Source organism: Lissotriton helveticus, chromosome 10 (genome assembly GCF_964261635.1).
Source record: "Lissotriton helveticus chromosome 10, aLisHel1.1, whole genome shotgun sequence".
NCBI classification, from domain to species: Eukaryota; Metazoa; Chordata; class Amphibia; order Caudata; family Salamandridae; genus Lissotriton; species Lissotriton helveticus.
This window is the reverse complement of record NC_136071.1, coordinates 1,218,399,360-1,218,417,675: the sequence shown is the minus strand read 5'-3', so window position 1 is coordinate 1,218,417,675 and position 18,316 is coordinate 1,218,399,360. Positions and strand designations below refer to the sequence as shown.

General features: G+C 49.8%; 1 protein-coding gene across 1 annotated transcript in view; it reads left to right on the top strand.

Moving 5' to 3' along the window:
- LOC144784983 (fatty acyl-CoA hydrolase precursor, medium chain-like) overlaps positions 1-17,993 on the top strand; it is a 221,560-nt gene extending 203,567 nt beyond the window's left edge. The window contains exons 11-13 of the mRNA XM_078664103.1: positions 7,079-7,228; positions 16,049-16,121; positions 17,786-17,993. Of these exons, the coding sequence (XP_078520229.1) occupies positions 7,079-7,228; positions 16,049-16,121; positions 17,786-17,963 (401 nt within the window). The 3' untranslated portion in view covers positions 17,964-17,993. The remainder of the gene's footprint in view (positions 1-7,078; positions 7,229-16,048; positions 16,122-17,785) is intronic.
- Positions 17,994-18,316: the final 323 nt, after the last annotated feature.

Below are 18,316 nucleotides of genomic sequence, written 5' to 3'. Positions count from 1 at the left end.
GATCCCAGAGGCTGGGGGGACCGAGATACCCGAGGCAGCGGACCCTTCTTGAGTGTAATGCATGTTCGGCATATGCCGGGTCCTCGGACCGTGCTTGGGTCCACTCCAGTGTACAGTGCCTGTGTGACATATCCTTTACAGGGGGTTTCCTCTCTATGAGTAGTGTATGAGTGAAGGGGGGAGTGCGACTGTGGACAGGGAGATGAGTGAGTATGGATTTGGGCCGCCTAGTCGAACCCGGTATTCTTTGCATAGATAATGGGTCTGACAGGAAGTGGGGTGGGGGGAAGTTTTTTCATTGTTTCGTGAGTGAATTGGCCTCGTTGGGCGACTGGGGTGGCTGTGCACGTCCTGGCACCAGTAGGGTAAGGGCATATTGGCGTGTATGGTTGTTGCTGATATTTTGCTTGCGGGAGGGGGGGATTGTTTGAGGGGAACGTTGAGGGGAAATGTTTTAGGCATCATTTGTATTACAAGTCGGGCACTGGAGGGGACATACTCTGTGAACAGCCTGATGCGGCAGGGTGAACTCTACTGGAAATCATGGGGTATAAGTTTATGAGCTGGAACGTGAGGGGGCTAGGCACATGCACTAAACAATACAGAGTCCTCTCCTTCCTTCGAAGACACAAATATCCATCGCTTGCTTGCAGGAGACCCACCTGGTGGAGGACGGGGCACAAAAGTTGGGGAGAAAATGGCGCGGTCAGCTGTTTCATGCGTTCTTCTCTACATATGCTAGGGGGTGTTAGAAACGGGACCCCTGGCTGGCCAAGGCTTGCGCCAAGGTCAGTCAGGGATCACCATTTCCAAGGTCAGGGCAAGGGAGTCACTCACCAAGATAACCCCCGCTCACCCTCTAGGTAACGTGGCGCGAGCAGCAAGGCTAATCTCAGAGGCGATGTGTAAAGCGTTTGCGCGCGCACCCCAGCGACAACAACCAAAGGCCCACCACAAAGGAAACTCCACACAAGGTTATATCAAAAATAGCCTTTGTATTATAATAATAAAAACACATTAGAAAACACACACACTTTACAATGTGCCAACAGGCACGGGCAAGATTTACAAGGGATTATGTACAGGACAGGGCCACCTGGACCACTGTCGGGGGTATGCACTTTTAGAAATAATACTTGTAGGTATAACACTTTAGCACATCAACATATAATGACTGTAACACAGAAATAGAAAATGTAGCATACAACCAGTAACTACTGGTAAAGGGAAAATACCTCCTACGCCACCCTAAACACTGTAGGGAAATCACGCAGGGAACTAGGACCTTATCATCAGGACCTATGGAAGGAAAACCTATCACCTAAGCAAGTCACATTTAGCAAAGGGAAGGAAACCTAAAATAATCACCTAGGCAAGTAACATTTAGCAAAGGCAATCAAACATCAACATTCCTCTAAGCAGGTCACCTTTAGCAAAGGGAAATAAAAGCACAAGGCATTACCTAAGCAGGTCACTTTTAGCAAAGGTAATGACACAAACAATCCTCTAAGCAGGTCACTTTTAGCAAAGGGGATAAAAACATAAAGAATTACCTAAGCAGGTCACTTTTAGCAAAGGTAATAACAAACAAGGGCACATGAAACATTAAAACACATTCAGAGGTGCAGGTAGAACATTTGCGCAGAAATCAAATAAGCAGGAATCATAAATTGCGCAGGGTGCACATGGCACAACATTAGAAATATCCCTCAGGCCAACTGGCCTCGCAAGGGGCTGGAATGCCCTGAGTCTCAAAGTCAGGGAAGGCTGCGCAGGCAGCCAGCACACAAAGCCTAAACGTAGCAACTGTCCACAAAGTGCTGGACAGTTGTAAATAACAGCTGGGCAAACGTTGGAGCCAGGTGGGCTCAAGAACAAAGTGGGCAAGGAGCCTCTCAGGGGCTCGCAAGGCAAATGCGCAATGTAGAGCTTCAGCGCTCTCAAACTCATGAATTGCCCCAGAGCCTCTCTCAGGGCTCTAACTCAAAGTGGGCAGGTGGAGCCTCTCGGGCTCAAAGAACAGAATGGCCCCTCAGAGCCTCGTGGCTCTCAAAATAAAGAAATGCTGCCCACGTTGGAGCGGCCCTCTGCCAACCGGGGCCGCTCAGAAAACAAAGGGTATGCCGCTTTGAAGCCCTCTTGGCTTCACTCTATCAATGGGCGCGAGATCGCGCTACCGGGGGGAGAGGGGGCGGACACCGACAATGTGTCCCGGCGCCCCTCCCTTCTGCCTCACTCACCGGCTGTCTCCACGGCGGGCGGGGCTCCTCTTCACTCGTCCCGGGGCTCTCCCTTCGATCGGGAGCCTCGGGCAGGACACGCCGACTGCTCCTCTCGCGTTCCCGCCTGGACCCGTCTCTGCTGCACGCCGCCTGACTTCCGCCGGGGCCGCCAATGGCAGCGCGGCCCTGGGGATCAGGAGGCGGGACTTCCGGGTCGCGGTAGACAGCGGCCCGGCAACGATTTCCAGTGCTCCCGGGCTGCGGCGGTGATCTCCTGGGCAATGCCGGGTGGGCACCGGCTTTAAAGAATATAAACACAACGGGGCAATGCCGGGTGGGCACCGGCCTCTAAAATAAAGACAAAGCGAGGTGGCACTCGCTACGCCGAAAATCGGCAAATTGGCTCCAATGCCGGGTGGGCACCGGCAATGTCAACAAAGTGCTCCCAAGCGCTCTGGGAGCAAAGGAGAAGCGCGCTCAGCGCTAAAAGGAAATAAAAGCGCGCCCAGCGCTATAAATCAAAGTCAGAGCGCCTCCAGGCACAGCAAAGCGCCAGCAGGGTCTGGAGGCAGGCAGAGGGGCAAGGCAGGGCCAGAGCCAGCACACTGGGTCTCCAGGCAGGGAGACAAGCCAAGTGGCGGTCCTCCTGGCACCAGCAGCAGCAACAGCCCCCTCTGGCAAGGATCCTAGAAGTAGAACAACTTCTGTGGGGACACAGCCCCATTTTTATACAGAGAAATCCTTTGTTAGGAGGTGCAGGGTGGGGGGAAACCAGTTGCAGCTGGCTTGGGAGTACCCTTGATGGCCCAACCACCCCTTTCATTCACTGGGGAGGCTTGGGTCGTTAGACAAACCACAGGGGGGCGGAGCCAGCATTGTGTGGGGAAAACCCAGCCCATCCAGGACACAGGTACACTCCTCCCACACATCACTCATGCTAATCTCCCACTCACCACCGGGCAGACCCATCCAGACTTCCTGGAGCCTGGCATGCCAGCCAGCTCCAGTCAATCACGCCCCAGTATCCTCACTGCACACATACATCAATGTCCAGAAGTAGCACTTCCCTTCTAGACACATACAAGCCGCACATACCATTGCGCAGCATTCATTCTCACGAGTTCATACATACTAAACTCGAGCCTGCACTCCCCACACATCAGGAACTAACATGGACACACACATTCCCCATGCATTCCTATGGGAGGGCAGGCCAGCCATACTACACGCACGCACTTTACTCTGGGACACAGGGAAAAAGTGCGCAGAGACCCAAAAATCACTAACACTGGGTCACAAACAAAAGCAAAAAGATTAGGGGTGAACCTGCCCTAAGGCCCAAGTCCAACAGGGGGGTTCTGGTTTGAATGGCACCTGGGGTACCGTTCGCTATCCAGTATATGGAAGCGGACATCAATGGTCGATACCTGCTCCTTAAGACCAAGCTTGATGGCAGGGAAATAGTTATCCTAAATTCCTATGCACCCAACACTGATGACCCGACATTCTTCGGGACTCTGCAGAATGCCCTGATTCACGACCTGGGGACCCTGATACTTTGTTTTGGAGACTTTAACGGTATTCTTGACCCAGTGCTAGATAGATCCCCACCCCGGGCGGGCACAAAACCCCGTATGACTGCACAGCTTAAGGAGGTCATGGAAAACGTGGGGGTGGTGAACGTGTGGCGTCTCTGTCCCCCGGCACAGAAGGTATACACATGCTTCTCCATCACACACAATACATACAGTCACCTAGATAGAGTCTTAGTGGCAAACGCCGAGCTTAACATGACCGTGGATGTAACGCTCCAGGCCCGTTTTCTGTCAGACCACTCTCCAGTAGCTTGCGTGGTTCAATGGGAGTCCCCGCCTGTTCGCCCCCGTACTTGGAGGCTCCCAGTGGATATCCTCCAAGACCAAATGGGAAAGGACCATGCGGGTAAAGCCATCGGGGACTATGTCGACCTCAATTGGGGGGAGGGTAGCGTGTCCTTGGCCACCAAATGGGAGGCCCTGAGGGCGGTAGTAAGGGGCGCTTCTATGGGGCTTACCTATGTTGTCCGGAAACAGCTCCTCCAAGATCTCCAGAAGGTGGAAGATACCCTCCTGCAGGCCCAACATGTGGTGGACCCTAGCGAGCACCAGAGACTAGAGGAACAGGCTGCCCGGGCACGGCTACATGACACCCTTGATAGGCTTGACAAGTACACCCTGGGCCATTATAGGCAGCGCCTCCACAGGGAGGGCGATAAGTCACGGAGACTACTGGCTTGGATTCTGAGAAGGGAGCAGACCCCCGAGCATATTTTTGCCCTTCAGGACCGTAACGGAGAGTTGGTCTACTCTGAGCAGGCCCTCTTGGGGGTTCTCCAATCCCATTTGTGGCAAGTACACGCGGCGGACTCGGATATTTCTGAGGCCTCTTATCTCCCCTATCTGCAGGGGTTGCCTGTGTCGACCCTTTCGGACTCGGATCGGGAAGAGCTGGACGCAGGCCTGACATTGCTAGAGGTTCGAGGGGCGCTGGCCCCAGTTGCCGCGTGTAAAATCGCCGGGGAGCGAAGGGTTCCCTCCGGAATTTTATCATGAATTCCGGGATAATTTAGCTCCGCTCCTTTTGCAGGTCTACCTTGAGACGTTTGAAAGGGGAGAACTCCCACAGAGCATGGCTCAAGGGGAAATCTGCATGATCCTTAGACCTGGGGGGGACAAGCATGACCCCTCCTCCTATCGACCGATCACCATGATCAACACGGATATCAAAATTCTCACAAAACTATCGGCCATCCGGCTGGCACCCCATATGGAGCACTTAGTGCACCAAGACCAATGCGGTTTTATCCCCGGGCGCAACACGGCTATGAACCTGAGACGGTTGACCCACATTCAGCACGAGGTACATGTCAAGGAAGAGTAGACGGTCTTGATCTCAATAGATCTGGCCAAGGCGTTTGATACCGTCGACTGGGGATACCTGCAGGAGGTCCTTCGGACATTGGGCTTTGGGCCCAACTTCGCCCGGTGGGTTCAGATCCTATAAAGCTCCCCTAGTGCTCGGGTGCGTCTGGGACGTGCGAGGTCGGAGGAGTGGCAACTGGGTCGGGGCACGGAACAGGGGTGCCCCCTCTCGCCGCTACTCTTTGCTCTGGCTATAAAGCCGTTTGCTTTCAAACTCCCAGGGGGGGTCCCACAGGGCTCCTCCCTAAGCCCCACCCTTTTTAACATTTATGTTTCCTCTCTCGCCCCGGTGATTCGGTCATTTGGATTTGAATTAACATCTTATGCAGATGATACACAAATTGTGGTATCTCTGCTCCCGGGGAGAGAAGAAGGAATAGCAGCTAGGTTTCAGGACTGTATGTCCGCGGTGAGCTCATGGATGGCAGGGAACTGCCTTAAATTGAACTCCTCTAAAACTGAGGTTCTTCTCTTCGGCGCTGATGTCAGTTTCTGGAGCCCCAAATGGTGGCCCCAGGATATGGGAGCCCCACCCATTCCGGCAACAAAAGTAAAGAACCTAGGAGTTCTTATCGACAGCCAGCTTTCTTTTAAACCACAGGTCAATGCTTTAACATCTTCCATTCACTGGATTATGAAAGTTATTAGGAAAGTTCTCCCCTTCCTATCTGACAGTAGCAGAAAAACGGTGGTGACAGCACTCGTGCTGTCCCGCCTTGATTACTGCAATAGCCTCTTCCTCCAAGCCCAGCAGGGGCTGCTTAATAGACTTCAGATGCTGCAAAATGCAGCTGTTCGATTAATTACTGGCCTGCCTAAGTTTGCACCGGTGGAACATGAATTGAGAAAATTGCACTGGCAAGCGGATAATGTTTAAATCATTGTGTATGGTGTACAAGGCAGTGAATGGACTCGGTCCATCTTTTCTCCAACAGCACTTTCAACTGTACACGCCAGTCAGACAGTTAAGGTTGACCAATCAAGGGCTAGTTAAGATTTCTCGGATTAGGAAAGCACGGTGGGGAGGCCGCAGTTTTATCTCAGGAGCCTCCACCGTTTGGAATACACTGCCTCTGGCTTTGAAACAAAGCACTAATCTGATTGCCTTTAGGAAAAATATTAAAACCTGCCTCTTTGGCCTATAGAAACCGAAGAACATCTAAAGGGAGATTTCATATCATTTCAGCGCCAGGACACCGTGCAGTAACAGCGCGCTTTATAAATGGTATAAATAAATAAATAAGACACGGGCAATCGTCACACAGCGACTCACAGGGGACTAGTGGCGAATTATTTTCAGCACACGAATCAGGGTCTGAGGGAGAGAGGGGTGAAGATCACTGAGGGGTTACTTGCAGGGTGAGCGGTGCGGGGCCTGGCCTGTCTTCCCTCACAATGTCCGTCATATTGTTTTATGCTATAGTACCACATGAACTTCCATTTTTTAAGATGTTGTCCTAATCCGTGATGTGCCATAATGAGACTGTTGATCTGTAAACAAATGTTTTTTAACGATGCCTAGGGGGGGTTTCCTTCGTTTGTATTTTGCAAAATTGAAAAATAAAGTTTAAAAAAAAAAAATGAAAGAACAAACCAAAAAATGCTACATCACTATTAACTTACTTTTGAATTACATATTCAATTAATTTAAGTACATCAGTTAAAAATATTTTCTGAAGTTTAAATCCCTTATAATAATCTTTGTATTCTACACTAAAAATGAATAAAAGTGATGTATAGAATTAATTAAACTTAATTTTATTATATTTAATAGCAAATAATATTACCTTAATACATTCTGAATTAAAAAAATGTAAAACATATTTCACAATAAAATAATAAATATGTAGTATTTATTCAGAAGACATGACGTGCTGACGGCCTTTCTCCCCACAGATGCGGGTCTCCCAACGTACCTGTATGAATTCCGGCACCCGCCCAGCTTTCTTCACGGTTCCAGACCGTCCTACGTGAAGGCGGATCATACGGATGACGTTTTCTTTGTCTCCGGCACCGCCTTCCGGGATGGCCCTTCCCCCATACGGAGTAAGGATGTGAAGTGCTCTATTCTGACATTAGTGTCACAGAACCAGAAACATACTGGTGACAGAGGTATTGGATCATTTCACCAAAGTCATGGGTGTCGCAAGAATGGCATTCCCTTTGAAGAGGTCATAACATGAGGGGAATGGCCACGCATTGGGCATATTTATAAGCTGCTATCGCCACGGGAACGTCACTTTTAGTGATGACGTGGTGGCAACAGGGGCTTCCTTTTATTTACAAGACAATCTTAAGCCCCTTAACGTGGCTTAACCCCACCTTGTATATAAGGCCCCCTTTCACGCTATGGTTAGCGAGAAAATGGAGGCAATGGGTGTTGCAGGGGCGTTCCACCGCAACACTCATTAGGTCTGACACTGCCTCCTATTTATAAGGGAGGCGTCAATAGCAGGCAGTGCCAGATTTAATACCTGGGAAAACCTGGTCTTATCCTGGCGCAAATAGGGGAAATGTTTCATTTCTCCTAATTTTTGCTGTTTTCATGTGTGCTGCATTGTTCATTGTTTTGTTAGGCGCGGGGACATTAAGTGATTTGACCAGAATCACAGCATGTTGGGTGTTCCTGCTGAGACTCAAACCCAGTTCCCTAGCTTCGAAGTCGACCGCTCTAGCCATACGGCTACATCATCTGTGTAGATGCGTCAGGTTTCCTGCACCTGCGTGCGAAACCCTTGTGCCACCATGGCGCAAGGATTGACATTTGTGTCAGAAATGTTGACGCATCTGTTGGTGCAAAAGTCACGCATTGCTGGAGTTGTGTCGCAAGCACAACGCAACTCCAGCAATGCAGGGGGATGCCTATTCCTAATACACTGCATCACTCCTTATGCCTGCTCCAAGCAGGCATAGGGTTTTGAATATCCTGGAATATGCGCAGTGAAATCTTGTAGATTGCACTGCATCACTTCTACAAGGCTTTCCCGTGGGGGAACGCCCACCCTGCATACATTATACCTGACACAGGTATAAAGTGGTGCAGGGCTTTACAAGGTGCCTCATCTCCCGAGATAAGTCACGTTGTAAATAGGCCACAACGTGGCGCATTATTTAAGCCGTCGCTGCATCAAAAAAAGTGACGCAACGGCAGCGCAAAAGTGTCGCAAGGGGCTTGTAAATCTGCCCCATTGTGTTTGTCTTCCTCCTGTGAGCCTGTCCCTCCTTCTATTGAGAACAAACCAATATATAGAAGAGATATGATATGAAGCTCTCCCTGGAGCCTTGAATGGGGTTCACCAGCAGGGTCCTTCACTGGTTTCCCTCCTAACTTTCCAACCAACACCAGTTTGTTCTCTTGGACACCTTCCAGTCCCAAAACCACCCGATCACCTGCAGAGTCCCCGGCGGGGTGTGCCAGGAACACATCCTTCAATGGCAATAAAGGACCATGTGGCAGAATGGGACCCATGTTTTATTCTATGCATGCATAATATGTAGTGGCCGTCACCATGGTTCCATTTAAAAAAGGCATTTTGGCGTGCCTCTAACTCTGGTCGCCTTGGACGGGTTTACACAGACGTTAGCACTCCATCAGCGTATTCGGCTGAGACCAATTTTCGTGCATCTCTGCAGATGAAAACGCTAAAGGAAAACTAAAAAGATGGTTTTGCATTATAGCAAAATTATGAAATTGTGCACACTGCTATAACCAGTGAATGGATTTATGCCAAACCTGGCATGAATTGTGTCAAACTTTCCTCATAAAACATGGTTTTGTAGTTTTCTGTGCATTGGTAATGAGGTTTTTGACAGATTGGCATTCTAGAAAGAAGCTGCGTGGACTTGAAAGGGTTACATTTTTTAAATAATGCTTGAATTAGGAAAGACGTGATTGGCTGTCGAAGGAGTGCCCATCCTCAGAAATGGAAAATAGCAGTAGAAAGTTAAAAAAATCAAATTTTCATTAGTAAAGTAAAGCTGAAAATTTGACATAATTTATAAGCATGTTGTGAGAAAGTGCCCTCTTTCTTGCATGGTATGCCTCCACTTTTTGCTGAATTGCTGATGTACTTTGATTGAGTGTGCCCTGGGCTCCTGCCAATCAGGTGCCCAGGGCCTGTGTTCCTTCCCTGAAACTGTAATGAAACCTAAACCCAATTGGCATCTATGGGGAAAATGTCAGCCCCTGGTAAATGGTACCCTAGGTATCCAGGGCACTTTGACCAGAGAAGGCCCCTAAGGACTGCAGCACTTATTGTGCCACCCTTAGGGGCCCTGTACCCTGGCACAGGGCCTCTAAGGGTGCCCTAGTGCAGAACAAAACAAAGAGTCGACATGGCACACATCCCTGTGTGCCGTGCCCACAACACACTGCCCTGGCATACCTCAGTCACCCCTCTAGCTGGGTGCCCTATGCCAGTGGTGAGGGCCCAGGTGCATGAGCCCTGTGCCCCTACAGTACCCAGATCCATTCCTGGGCACTGTAAGTGCAGTGCTGCCTTTAAGAGTATATGGTGCTGGGAGGTCACCACAATGAACTCCACAGACCCATGATGGCTACACTGAAGACTGGGAAGTTTGGTATCAAACTTCTCAGCACATTAAACCTGCACTGATGCCAGTGTGGGATTTAATGTAAAATGCACCACAGCGGGCAACTTAGAGTTGTCCCCTGAAACTAACCCACAACCCGCATCCTGACTGAGAGGCTGCCTAGGCTGCCACACAGCAGACATGTTGCTGGACCCCTGGGTAGAGAACCATCCGCTCTCGTGGGCCTGAAACAACGCACATCCTGGGGCAAGGTGCTAGGTCTTTGCCCGCCAAGGTTGGGCAGGGGGAGCTTCAAAGGCATGCTGCCTTTGTGAGCTTCTCCAGGCCACTTGCTGTACTCAGCAACTGGCCCCCACCGGATCTGACCCCCACTCTGGTGGGAAAACTGGTGGGAAAACTGGTGGGAAAACCTAAGTGAGGAAGGGGGGTGTGCCAGCCTCTGCCAACCCCACCCCTCAGGTGGGAGAGGCGAGGGGAAGCACAACACCAAGCCCCTGCCATCTTGAATATGGGGAGCCCTACCTAATCAGAGACAGGCTCCTGCCCCCCTCCCACTGGAGAGTGGCAGGATAGGGGGTGTACTCACCCCAGGGATGGGACCCATTGGTCCCTGACCTTCCCCTACCTGTAATGCCCCTAAATTTAGTGTTCAGGTGCACCCTGAGCCTTCCTTCCTCAGATCCCGATTCTGAAACTACAACAAAGAACAAAAAGAAAGAAGACCTGCCGTGCAGCTGCTCACAAGAGGACAACACCAACTGACTTGGCTCCAGCCCTACCAGCCTGTTGACCCTCAAACCTGCTCCTGCTAAATCCTGGCGTCTCTTGTTGTCAGCAACCTCGAAAACCCCGCAAGACCTGACTGTCTTGTGACTCTACCAAGACTGGGACTCCCACGAGCAGTGGTTGTGCTCAAACAGCAACAACCCCTGGTGCCAGCCAGGAAACGCGAATTCAGCACACTCTGCACCCGCCGAGCCCAACCCGTGCCTGAGTGATCCAAGACCACAAGGTCGTCCTCCCGGTGACTGTGACCATGAATCCAGCACCCAAGGGCCCTCCTCGACGCTACTGAAGACGCCTGCAGCCTCACAACCAGGGACCCCTCCAACCGCGACCAGCAGAGACTACGATTTCCCGACACCAAAAGACACCCCTGCACCCGGCACCCTGCAGCCCCCTGTGCCCTCCTCAGGGGTGCCTACCTAACCTACAGCTTCCCAACTTACCCCTCGAAGTGGTGATCGCACCTGAAGAATCTTCGTCCCCGAGCTTGCAGCCTTTATTCGTCTTGTAGCTTTCCCATTGAAATACATTGGGCGCCCGACGGCCCAAAAGCACTCTGCACCCAGCCGCCTGAGTGCCACTGGAAGTGCAGCATCTGTTCTATCCTACATCACCACTTGCCCTGTGTAAGTGACCAGGAGCTCAGCTCCCCCAGTCGCGTGGCCTGCCTGCTAGCAGCCACCGACCAAAGGCCCCCTGCCCTTCATGGGCTAACATTGAGCCTACTCACTTTGCACCCGGCTGCCTCTATGCCGCTGAGGGTGTAACAACAGTACCTACCTGACTCTGGGAGACCCAGGAGTATTACCCCAGAACCTTAACTCAGCCAGTCGAGTACTTACCCGGAAAGCGATAACTTGCAAATTCTCCCTAGGGTAACATTTGCTGGTTTTCACTTGGACATTCTTTTAAGTGTCGAGTTTTGAAACTTTGAAATATTCACTAAAAATCATCCGATCAACGAAAACGAAATTACTCACCTGTTACCAGGAGAGATCCCAGTGCTGGATCTTTTTGCTCAGCACTGACCCTAAAAAGTAATTACAACTGTGATTTTCCGATAACTTGATTTTCCTCCGTAGGATAACATTGCCTGGTTTTTGCCAGTGTCGATTTTTTTAAACTTACAAATATTCCTTAAAAATCATCTGTTTAACAAAAACAGGCGATTTACAGGAGATGCACCAGGGCTGAATTCAGGACCCCACCCAGAGTAAGAAACACATACGCAAAGTAATTGATATTGCATTTATTTTAAATTCCCATTGAGCTCAATGTTATTATTGTGTTAAGATTGTGTTGCATATTGCAACAACTGTATCTATTGCATTGAAAAGTCTATTGCTAATTGAAAGTATTCAACTGTAGCAACTCATTCTGAGAAAGTATTTTTATACCTACTTGTGGTTCTAAAATAAAACAACAATATATTTTTATATAAAAAACAATTGGCCTAGAGTTCAGTTCTTGAGTGTGTGAGACCATTTGCTGACTGAGTGTGTACATCAAATGCTTTACACTGTCCTCTGGTACTGCCTTACTGCTCGACCAAGCTACCACTGTAGAGAGTAAGGTTATATCTAACTTTAGCCTCTGCCAAACCTCTGGGGACTGTGGACTCTGTGCACACTGTGCCTCACGTTGGTGCCGTATATACAGAGCCACTTTCTTACATTGGTGGATCAGCGGTGGGATACAAACTTGCATTTGTTGGACTACTTGGTTACCATCTGATCACACGACATAACTCTTACATTGCCTTTAGAATTCTGATTTTCCTAAATTGGTTTTTCCAAAATACTAAAAGTCTTGTCGGGGGCTTGCTTAAGTCCACTTGGAATTTTAGAGAAATAAAAGTCACTGTAGTCAGGGTAGAGGGTTATGTCTGGTTAGAATGTTTCAAAAGTACCCGGCTACTAGTGAAGGTAATAACATGCAGGACCTGGTTGAGGAGCTCGACCTCACACCTTACGTACACTTGTCTTTCAAGGAATTGAGGGCCTTAAGCAACCTTAAAAATATACAAATGGGCCAAACCCAAACAAGGGCTCCAGGAGCTCCTGGCGGAGTATGCTCAGGACCACCCCTCTGAGAATGGTGATGACCAGTCAGAAGGGTAAAGGGGGGAGGATGTGGGGGCTAATAATGGCCCCCTCCAATAATCCCTAGGGAGGAAAGGGCCCCCATACCCTTCACTCCAAGCATCAACCCCTGGAGACCTAGAGAACACACAAGTGGACCAAGTCCCAGAGAAAACATTGGGGAACTCCCCAGTGAAGAGGACAGCTTTTTAGCAAAGCTGGCCAAGAGATTAGAACTAGAGTCCCGACTCCTGGCTCTAGAAAAAGAAAGGAAGGAGACGGGTGTAGCACCCATCAATGGTGGCAGCAACACAAATAACAAGGATAAAGAGCGGTCTTATGATCCTAAAATCCACAAAGGGATTGTCCCTAAATTTGAGGACTGTGATGACATCACCAAATGGTTCACAGCCTTTGAGAGGGCTTGTTACATGAGAAAAGTAAAGAAACCTCTCTGGGGGCACTCCTGTGGGAACTGTTCTCTGGTAACTGCAGGGACAGACTCCTGACCCTCTCCGGGCCAGATGCAGGGTTGATGGGACCTCGGGAGGTGAGAGGGGCAGTGCTGCTGGCATGATGTAGGTTTCTCGTGATGGTGTCAGTTGCCATCTGAGCTCATATATTTCTGTCCTCGGGTGCCCTATATATTCACACAATCAAAAATGCATGTCCCCTGGACTACACTCCTCTCCCTGGATTATTTAAGTTAGGTATTGTCCCATTTTTTATTTTTATGCTATTTTCTGTGCTTGTCTGTTGTGTTGAGAGTTAATATTACATCACTGATGGGATGAAGAGACATCTTTAGCCTGAGGAGTCCCTGATGGTGAGGCAGATGCCTATATCCAAGAACGCCTGCTCCTGTCTGCTCCTACTCAGATATACTCAGGGGGGACTGGGGCCGTGCTTAATTTGAGCAGGCGGTTTCAGTAGCTCGGCACCTGCACTTTATTGTCAACACCAGCACTTATGAAATCCTGCCACATGATTGGACTATGTGCCTGACTTGCTGATGATCACAACCACAGGTGTTTAAAAATTCAATGTGCATTAAAAATGACACACCTGCCACCCAAAGCTATAAGAGTAGCTTAGACGGAATGTATGTCATTTTTAATGTATATTAAAAGTTTGAATCGTCACACTTGTGGGAGGGGTATGGTTAGTCGTGCTGGTTCTGTCATTGGCATAATAATTTACAAAAAGGGGGTGGTGATGGACAGAGTATCTGAGTTAATCAGAACACTCCTACCCAGTCAACAGATCAGGGCTTGATCCATCACCGTTTTTTAGCTCACTGCACCATCCCAGTTCAGAACCTGACTATATGCAAATTAGTCTGCCCCTGGCCCAGTGCATCATGGGAACAGGGCAGACCAAACTACCAAGCCAATTCTTCACTGGAAAGGAAACAAGCTTCCGGGGACCAGTTTCTGGCATTACAGCCGTCTTCGGCCCGGCTTGCTTGAATCCTGATGGTGCAATGAGCAAGGGACTCATGTCTGAGCATACCCTTCCACACTCATGGTGGCCAAAATAATTACAAAAAGGGGGTGGTGATGGACAGAGTATCTGAGTTAATCAGCTTGTTTCCTTCCCAGTGTAAGAATTGGCTTTTGTAGTCTGGTCTGCCCTGTTCCCATGATGCACTGGGCCAGGGACAGACTAATTTGCATACAGCCAGGTTCTGAAACTGGGATGGTGCAATGAGCTAAAAAACGGTGTTGGATCTAGCCCTGATCTCTTGACTGGGTGAGAGTATTCTGCTTAATTCAGAGACTCTGTCCATCACCACCCCTTGTTGTAAATATTTTTGTCCACCCCAAGCGTGGAAGGGTATACTCAGATGTGAGTCCCTTGCTCATTGCACCATCAGGATTCAAGCAAGCCGGGCCGAAGACGGCTGAAATGCCAGAAACCGGTCCCCGGAAGCTTGTTTCCTTCCCAGTGTAAGAATTGGCTTTTGTAGTCTGGTCTGCCCTGTTCCCATGATGCACTGGGCCAGGGACAGACTAATTTGCATACAGCCAGGTTCTGAAACTGGGATGGTGCAATGAGCTAAAAAACGATGTTGGATCTAGCCCTGATCTCTTGACTGGGTGAGAGTATTCTGCTTAATTCAGAGACTCTGTCCATCACCACCCCTTGTTGTAAATATTTTTGTCCACCCTAAGCGTGGAAGGGTATACTCAGATGTGAGCCCCTTGCTCATTGCACCATCAGGATTCAAGCAAGCCGGGCCGAAGACGGCTGAAATGCCAGAAACCGGTCCCCGGAAGCTTGTTTCCTTCCCACTGTAAGAATTGGCTTTGTAGTCTGGTCTGCCCTGTTCCCATGATGCACTGGGCCAGGGACAGACTAATTTGCATACAGCCAGGTTCTGAAACTGGGATGGTGCAATGAGCTAAAAAACGGTGTTGGATCTAGCCCTGATCTCTTGACTGGGTGAGAGTATTCTGCTTAATTCAGAGACTCTGTCCATCACCACCCCTTGTTGTAAATATTTTTGTCCACCCTAAGCGTGGAAGGGTATACTCAGATGTGAGTCCCTTGCTCATTGCACCATCAGGATTCAAGCAAGCCGGGCCGAAGACGGCTGAAATGCCAGAAACCGGTCCCCGGAAGCTTGTTTCCTTCCCAGTGTAAGAATTGGCTTTTGTAGTCTGGTCTGCCCTGTTCCCATGATGCACTGGGCCAGGGACAGACTAATTTGCATACAGCCAGGTTCTGAAACTGGGATGGTGCAATGAGCTAAAAAACGGTGTTGGATCTAGCCCTGATCTCTTGACTGGGTGAGAGTATTCTGCCTAATTCAGAGACTCTGTCCATCACCACCCCTTGTTGTAAATATTTTTGTCCACCCTAAGCGTGGAAGGGTATACTCAGATGTGAGTCCCTTGCTCATTGCACCATCAGGATTCAAGCAAGCCGGGCCGAAGACGGCTGAAATGCCAGGAACCGGTCCCCGGAAGCTTGTTTCCTTCCCAGTGTAAGAATTGGCTTTTGTAGTCTGGTCTGCCCTGTTCCCATGATGCACTGGGCCAGGGACAGACTAATTTGCATACAGCCAGGTTCTGAAACTGGGATGGTGCAATGAGCTAAAAAACGGTGTTGGATCTAGCCCTGATCTCTTGACTGGGTGAGAGTATTCTACTTAATTCAGAGACTCTGTCCATCACCACCCCTTGTTGTAAATGGTTCTGTCATTGGCAGCACTGTCAGGGGCAATGGGTGAAGACCTGGGACAAGGGCCCTGCACTCTCAAATTAAGCCCTGGCTTAGGGCAGCTCTGAGTCCTTTGAAACAGGGGTGCACGCACGATGTCCACCTCCCACCTCTGTCCTAAAACTAGGAACTGACACAAAGCTTGATAGCCATTCCATAAAAAGAACGAACACTGGAATCTGAGAGACAATTAACATTTCAATATTGTGTCTTCTTTTAGTTAATTTCACAGAAGAGGAGAAAACTCTTAGCAAGACCATGATGAAGCAGTGGGCGAACTTCGCCCGCAGTGGGTAAGGGTTAACCATGGTATACGAGGGTCACCCTTAAATCAACCCTGTCAATGGGTCTTTGGGCTCTTTGGGGGTTGTTTCCCCTCAGTGACAGCAGGCACCTCTCTTTCCTTCCAGTTGCTCTTTGGGAGTTGTTCTTTGTGGGTTGTTTACCCTCAGTGACAGCAGGCACCTCTATTTCCTGCTAGGAGCTCTTTGGGGGTTGTTCTTTGGGGGTTGTTTCGCCTCAGTGATAGCAGGCACCTCTCTTTCCTTCCAGTTGCTCTTTGGGGGTTGTTCTTTGTGGGTTGTTTACCCTCAGTGACAGCAGGCACCTCTATTTCCTTCTAGGAGCTCTTTGGGGGTTGTTCTTTGGGGGTTGTTTCGCCTCAGTGATAGCAGGCACCTCTCTTTCCTTCCAGGAGCTCTTTGGGGGTTGTTCTTTGGGGGTTGTTCCACATCAGTGACAGTAGACACCTCTCTTTCGTTCCAGGAGCTCTTTGGGGGTTGTTTCACCTCAGTGACAGCAGGCACCTCTCTTTCCTTCTTTGAGCTCTTTGGGGGTTGTTCTTTGGGGTTGTTTCCCCTCAGTGACAGCAGGCACCTCGCTTTCCTTCCAGGAGCTCTTTGGGGGTTGTTCTTTGGGGGTTGTTTCGCCTCAGTGATAGCAGGCACCTCTCTTTCCTTCCAGTTGCTCTTTGGGGGTTGTTCTTTGGGGGTTGTTTACCCTCAGTGACAGCAGGCACCTCGCTTTCCTTCCAGGAGCTCTTTGGGGGTTGTTCTTTGGGGGTTGTTTCGCCTCAGTGATAGCAGGCACCTCTATTTCCTTCCAGTTGCTCTTTGGGGGTTGTTCTTTGTGGGTTGTTTGCCCTCAGTGACAGCAGGCACCTCTATTTCCTTCTAGGAGCTCTTTGGGGGTTGTTCTTTGGGGGTTGTTTCATCTCAGTGACAGCAGGCACCTCGCTTTCCTTCCAGGAGCTCTTTGGGGGTTGTTCTTTGTGGGTTGTTTACCCTCAGGGACAGCAGGCACCTCTATTTCCTTCTAGGAGCTCTTTGGGGGTTGTTCTTTGGGGGTTGTTTAGCTTCAGTGATAGCAGGCACCTCTCTTTTCTTCCAGTTGCTCTTTGGGGGTTGTTCTTTGTGGGTTGTTTACCCTCAGTGACAGCAGGCACCTCTATTTCCTTCTAGGAGCTCTTTGGGGGTTGTTCTTTGGGGGTTGTTTCGCCTCAGTGATAGCAGGCACCTCTATTTCCTTCTAGGAGCTCTTTGGTGGTTGTTCTTTTGGGGTTGTTTCTCTTCAGTGACAGCAGGCACCGCTCTTTCCTTCCAGTTGCTCTTTGGGGGTTGTTCTTTTGGGGTTGTTTCCCCTCAGTGACAGCAGGCACCTCTCTTTCCATCCATGAGCTCTTTGGGGGTTGGTCTTAGGGGGTTGTTTCCCCTCAGTGACAGCGGGCACCTCTCTTTCCTTCCAGTTGCTCTTTGGGGGTTGTTCTTTTGGGGTTGTTTCCCCTCAGTGACAGCGGGCACCTCTCTTTCCATCCATGAGCTCTTTGGGGGTTGGTCTTAGGGGGTTGTTTCCCCTCAGTGACAGCAGGCACCTCTCTTTCCTTCTTTGAGCTCTTTGGGGGTTGGTCTTAGGGGGTTGTTTCCCCTCAGTGACAGCGGGCACCTCTCTTTTCTTCCAGGAGCCCCAATGGCGACGGTCTGCCCGAGTGGCCGCTCTATGATGGCGAAGAGAAATACCTGGCACTGGACCTGGAGCCCGAGGTGGGGGCGAAGCTGAAGGACCGCAGGGTGGACTTCTGGACACAGACCCTCCCGAAAATGAAGGCAGAAGGACAAAAACAGCGCAAAGGCGCTTAATGCGAAGATGCGAGAAAATAATGTTCAGAATCTCCCATTAAAATGACATGAAGCATATTTTCTGAGTTCTTACTAGGTTTGTATAATTACAAAAGTCACTTATTTAACGTGCGACCATTGAGCACAACCTAGAGTAAAGCATCACATTGAAACAGTGGGGAAAACGTACAAGAAAGTGACTCGGTGCATTCCGCAAGCACTTTGGCTGCATCGTACTGAGTCACTTCCAAAGCACAGGAATGCGACATGTTTACAAGGATGTGTCGCATCTCTGTGCTCTCCCCTGCGCTGGCGCACAGACAGCTGCCATGCGCCGGCGCAGGCACCCCTGTACCATGGTGCAAGGATGTCTG